Raw genomic sequence first — 6,000 nt, 5'->3', positions numbered from 1 at the left:
CATAATGGCCTTGACTAGCTACCATGGATTTTGTCCACCAATTGCAATATGCATTAAAGTGGAATTGACAGCATTTTGGCAACATGAAATCATATCAAAATGTGTTCATATACACCCCCAGGAAGAATATCACATGCTTTTAAACGTTTTCTGACAAGCGAGCACCTTTGAATAAATTCTTAGAGTTTTTGGGAGTTACATACCAGGTATGTGAAAATTCTATAGAAATATGAAGTGCGAAAGCAGCTGTGCGTTTGGACAATTAATAGACAATGCAGTAAATAAAACATCTGTCTCGTCCAAGACCGGAGTCTACACAGACCGGTGTGCCATAGCCAATCAGAGCTACAGTAGGCATTTATACAAACACGCCATTTGCCACACAGGCCTGCAATCATTCACTTGGACCTGGACTGTGTGTTTACAGGCGGCTGAAACAGCGCGACTTTACATCATTAGAATGCATTCGCCAAAAGCCACTAAATACACCTGAATGGATTTCTGCTAACATGTAAATACCACTGGAGTCCTCTTACATTTGGGAACATTACAGTCCTATTGATCAAACAACCATGAAATGGTAGGCTCTCTCTCCCTCCGTTATGCACATTAACAACAAGATCAACAACTAATGTTAGTCAGGACGAGATAAGCTAAAATCTAACGAGGGAACATTAGATAAAACCTATTTGTTGGCCGTCAAAATTGCACCTATAAACAATGAGGAATTGTAGCCTACTCGTTTTTCTGCAGCTTGCCTGCCAATGCATGCTTGTCCCAACCAAGCACCCAAGCTAACTGGCTAAAGTTGGTTAGCTTGCTAGCTAGCTATTTTCAGACAAAAATAAACACTTTGGTCTGACTATTTTAGTCGCCATAGCAGAGCTGGTTAAGCTGTTTACATGTTATCTGAGAATTTATGAATGCAAGAGATATGCTAACTGGATAACAGTCGTTCAAGTTCTCACTAGCTAACCAAATGACACCTACATCTCTGTGTATATGAGGGAAAAATGTCAGTCACTCACCCACTCCTCCAATGGCATGACATGTCACCCTCCTAGCAGTTAGCTTGCTAGCTAACGTTAGGCTCCGTGTTTTTAGGTTGCTACATAAATAGATACGCTAGCCTATTATGACTGACTTGTGATCATTGCCCTTGCTAGTTCGGTTGTATTGACATTCCCAACCTTAGTTACATGTCTGTTTTTGTCCAAAATATTGAGTCATTGAAACTGAAACAGTGCATCCTTAATTGAGGCAGCAAACAATGTAACAACCTGATAGCAATGTTTTTTTGGACTACCAAGAAATGTATTGGTGAATTATATTAATCATGTATTGAACTGCATCCATCTATTCTGCCAACAACGCCTTCGTGTACATCATGGAATGTTTAGTCAAATAGAACCTTTTTTTTTTTTTTAAACTTCTTATCATGGTTTTGTAGCATAAACTGGGAATTGTATATTTTTTACTGATATTTTGATAGTCTGTTTGTTTCATATCTGCAAAGTAGTTAAAACGCCGTCAGTTCCACTTTAACTATGGGAGTGATACTTTTCTGCCCACTCATGCTACTATAAGATGGCTGCTGAGAGCTATGACATCCTCAGAGGAAATGGGAGATGGGTAATTGAGTTCAAGGGACAGCCAAGTCACAACAGACACCTTTTATATCTTCTACATATCGGCTCGTATTAAATAGCACGCATAGCATGAGTCAGAGTTCAACAGTAATTGTTTCATAACTACCACAGGTTTGTGATATGCAAATTAATTGTAAAAAAAAAAAAAGAGTACCTTTATACATATATATAAATATAAACACACACATACATGCCCCGTGTAGCTATTGAGTAGTATCACTTGACGTGATTGTTAGTATATTTCTTTTTAGAGATGTATCCGATGGGTTACCCACCCACCCGCGCCCAGACCCACCCGCGCCCAGACCCACCTGCGCCCAGACCCACCTGCGCCCAGACCCACCTACGCACCCACATAAACACAAACCCACAATCACATTTATACACTCACTCACCTCTTTCTAACATAAAATAAAACATTTGCATAGAATTATTATACAGTTATTATACATTATTACAGAATATTTTAATTAAGCAGCAACAATGTATGCTGAACTGTATTGTCTAGATGAAGCTTCCTCATGGCACAGATCCACAGACGAGTGAACAACAGTAATCAGAGATTTCTCTCACACACACACGTTTGTTTTAATATCCTTGTGGGGACAAAATAATTGGTCCCATTCAAAATCCTATTTTCCCTAACCTCTAACCTTAAGCCTTAATCTAACCCTAATTTTTACCCTAACCTTAACCCCTAATTTAACCCTAAACCTAATTCTAACCATCACCTTAATCGTAACCCTAACCCCTAAGCTTAAAATAGCCTTTCTCCCTGTGGGCGGACTGGCTAAATGTCTCCCATTTTTCTTGTTTTACTGTGCTTGTGATGACTTCTGGCCCCGACTAGGAAAGTAAAACCAAAAACACACACGCCATAGAAATGATGTCCCCAGTCTGTTAAAAAAAGGAGCTGTACAACTCCTACATTATAGCTACTTCTTTGTTCATATTTACATAAGTATACATCTTTTAATGATGGATAGAGATATCTAAGACAAACATCCACGGGGTTACAGTAAGAATGAGCACCATGGTATTACCCACCACTGGGTTATGTGTGTCGCTGAGCTGCGCTGCATTGGGCCGCTGAGTGAGAGAGGGAGTCCATCTTTGGCCGTTGTGCTTCTGCTCTCCTCCACTGGAACAACAGAGAGACAGACAACACAGAGTTAGAAACCTGTCATGACAGCACATACATCTCACTCTCTAAAGGCATAACGCTCAATATATTATGTTCAGGTTGCAGTAAAAAGGGTTTGAAGGACTGAATGGGGACATTTTTGGCAAGTAACAAAACCAAAGGAAAAGGAACATACATTGCAAGTACTTTGTGAATGTAATACCAACATGTGAATTACTGCACTGTCATGAGAAGCTACAAACTCCATTGAGGCTCACCTCAGCTTGCCCTCTTATCACAGTCGCTCTCAACTGCCTCACACTCCACATCCTGGAGCTCCATGGCCTCCACCTTGGTGTCCATCTTGGTTCCTCTGCAACCTGTATGGACCTCCAGTGGCACATGGGGGTGCTGGAAGGCAGGCTCTGCGCCCCTTGCTGTGTGGTAACTGTCCGCTGCAGTGTGTCCTGGGTGAGAGGAGGTGGGGCTCTGAGTGGGGAGAGAGGTAGAGTGGACAGCGATGGTAACCGATGCAGAGGCCGTTACCGTGGTGATGGGCTGGCAGTAAGTAGGGGCGGGGTTAGAGTGCTGAGGTTGGTGGTGATTGGGCCGGGGGTTGTGGGATGGACGAGTTCTGTGCCCCGCAGAACGTTCTCGGTGGCCTCCCGAGACAAAATGGCCCCCGGAGCCGTAATGGCCTCCAGCCTCAGTTTCAAAAGCCATGCGTGGGCGGGCTGGGGGAAAGGACTGTAGGTCCCTCTTGCTGAAGCGACGGGATGCACCGGGGTGGGCATCCGACTCCGGCAGGACCGACTGACAGGAGAGAGATCAGAAAATCAGAACAACTTGTACACATGCTCAACATGTTCAAACAAAGAGTGTGAACATACAGCTGAAGTATTAAGTTTACATACACTTAGGTTGGAGTCATTAAAAACTTGTTTTCAACCACTCCACAAATTTCATGTTAACAAACTATAGTTTTGCAAGTCGGTTAGGACATCTGTGTGCATGACACAAGTCATTTTTCCAACAATTGTTTACAGACAGATTATTTCACTTACAATTCACTGTAGCACAATTCCAGAGAGTCAGAAGTTTACATACACTAAGTTGACTGTGCCTTTAACCAGCTTGGAAAATTCCAGAAAATTGTGGCTTTAGAAGCTTCTGATAGGCTAATTGACATCATTTGAGTCAATTGGAGGTGTGCCTGTGGATGTATTTCAAGGCCTACCTTCAAACTCAGGGCCTCTTTGCTTGACATCATGGGAAAATCAAAAGAAATCAGCCAAGACCTCAGAAAAAAAATTGTAGACCTCCACAAGTCTGGTTCATCCTTGGGAGATATTTCCAAACGCCTGAAGGTACCACATTCATCTGTACAAACAATAGTATGCAAGTATAAACATCATGGGACCACGCAGCCATCATACCGCTCAGGAAGGAGATGCGTTCCGTCTCCTAGAGATGAACGTATTTTGGTGCGAAAAGTGCAAATCAATCACAGAACAACTGCAAATGACCCTGTGAAGATGCTGGAGGAAACAGGTACAAAAGTATCTATATCCACAGTAAAACACGTCCTATAACCTGAAAGGCTGCTCAGCCACTGCTCCAAAACCGCCATAAAAAAGCCAGACTACGGTTTGCAACTTCACATGGGGACAAAGATTGTACTTTTTGGAGAAATGTCCTCTGGTCTGATGAAACAAATATAGAACTGTTGGGCCATAATGACCATCGTTATGTTTGGGGGAAAAAGGTGAGGCTTGCAAGCTGAAGAACACCATCCCAACCGTGAAGCACGGGGGTGGCAGCATCATGTTGTGGGGGTGCTTTGCTGCAGGAGGGACTGGTGCACTTCACAAAATAGATTGCATCATGAGAGGGGAAATTATGTGGATATTATGAAGCAACATCTCAAGACATAACTCAGGAAGTTAAAGCTTGGTGGCAAATGGGTCTTCCAAATGGACAATGACCCCAAGCATACTTCCAAAGTTGTGGCAAAATGACTTACGGACAACAAGGTCAAGGTATTGGAGTGGCCATCACAAAGCCCTGACCTCAATCCTTTAGAACATTTGTGGGCAGAACTGAAAAAGCGTGTGCGAGCAAGGAGGCCAGAAACCTGACTCAGTTCCACCAGCTCTGTCAGGAGGAATGGGCCAAAATTCACCCAACTTATTGTGGGAAGCTTGTGGAAGGCTACCCGAAACGTTTGACTGAAATTAAAAACATTAAAAGGCAATGCTACCAAATACTAATTGAGTGTATGTAAACTTCTGACCCACTGCATATGTGATGAAAGAAATAACAATTGAAATAAATCATTCTCTCTGCTATTATTATGACATTTCACATTTTTAAAATAAAGTGGTGATCCTAACTGACCTAAGACAGGGAATTTTTACTAGGATTACACGTCAGGAATTGTGAAAAACTGAGTTTAAATGTATTTGGCTAAGGTGTATGTAAACTTCTGACTTCAACTGTATGTCACGTGTGTGTGGTCATTATCCGAAGCACTTACAGAAGACAAAGAGTAGGCTGTGGCGTTTCCCTGTCTAGCTGTCCTTCTTGGCACTGCTCCTCGTCGCACCTCCTCTGCTCTCCCAGCTCTGCTTCTAGTGGTGGGGAGGTCGTACTGCTGCAGGTCCTGGCTGATGCCCGAGGCCATGGTGTTGGAGCTGTACTCAGAGTCTGACGAGTCAGAGCCTGTACCTGTCCCCGTCCCTGAGGTGGTATGGCAGGGGTGGACGGAGAAGTGGACCACAGGAGGAGGGGGCTCTGGGGACGGGGTGGGTAACTGGCTACGCCCATCAACAGGGGTCACCTGAGGGGGACAGAAAAAGGAGGGAGGTGTAAGGAGATGAGGGAATTATTTTGATTCATTTTTTTGGTTATTATTACACAAACTATGCTGCTAAATAATTATGATGTGCGCGTGTTAGAACATTCAATAAAAAGTTAGTGTTGGTTCACAAAAATACGTGTAAAAAGTGTGTAAAACATAATGTGTAAAAAATGTGTGTGTAAAAAAATGTGTGTAAAAAAAATGTGTGTGCAAGCCATTATAGTATTTCTGCAGGAGAAACCATCTCACCTCTGGATAGGGGCCAAAGTAAGACAGCAACACAGGGAGAAGGACCAAACCATTCAGCACCCCCAGAATGGTCAGGATGGCCAGCACAGCAAAGAAATACCTGCAACAAACCAACAGTC

The 6,000-nt window shown here is 43.0% G+C and overlaps 1 protein-coding gene across 1 annotated transcript in view; it reads right to left on the bottom strand.

Annotated features, from left to right (window-relative positions):
• Window positions 1–1,483: 1,483 nt before the first annotated feature.
• Window positions 1,484–6,000, bottom strand: part of LOC139389486 (protein patched homolog 1-like) — a 139,346-nt gene continuing 134,829 nt past the window's right edge. The window contains exons 21-24 of the mRNA XM_071136317.1: window positions 5,882–5,981; window positions 5,309–5,611; window positions 3,051–3,585; window positions 1,484–2,790 (exon numbers count right to left, since the gene is read on the bottom strand). Of these exons, the coding sequence (XP_070992418.1) occupies window positions 3,052–3,585; window positions 5,309–5,611; window positions 5,882–5,981 (937 nt within the window). The 3' untranslated portion in view covers window positions 1,484–2,790; window position 3,051. The remainder of the gene's footprint in view (window positions 2,791–3,050; window positions 3,586–5,308; window positions 5,612–5,881; window positions 5,982–6,000) is intronic.

Source organism: Oncorhynchus clarkii, chromosome 30, assembly GCF_045791955.1.
Source record: "Oncorhynchus clarkii lewisi isolate Uvic-CL-2024 chromosome 30, UVic_Ocla_1.0, whole genome shotgun sequence".
Classification (NCBI taxonomy): domain Eukaryota; kingdom Metazoa; phylum Chordata; class Actinopteri; order Salmoniformes; family Salmonidae; genus Oncorhynchus; species Oncorhynchus clarkii.
Note: the sequence above shows the minus strand (reverse complement) of the source record. Positions and strands in the feature narration are given on the sequence as shown.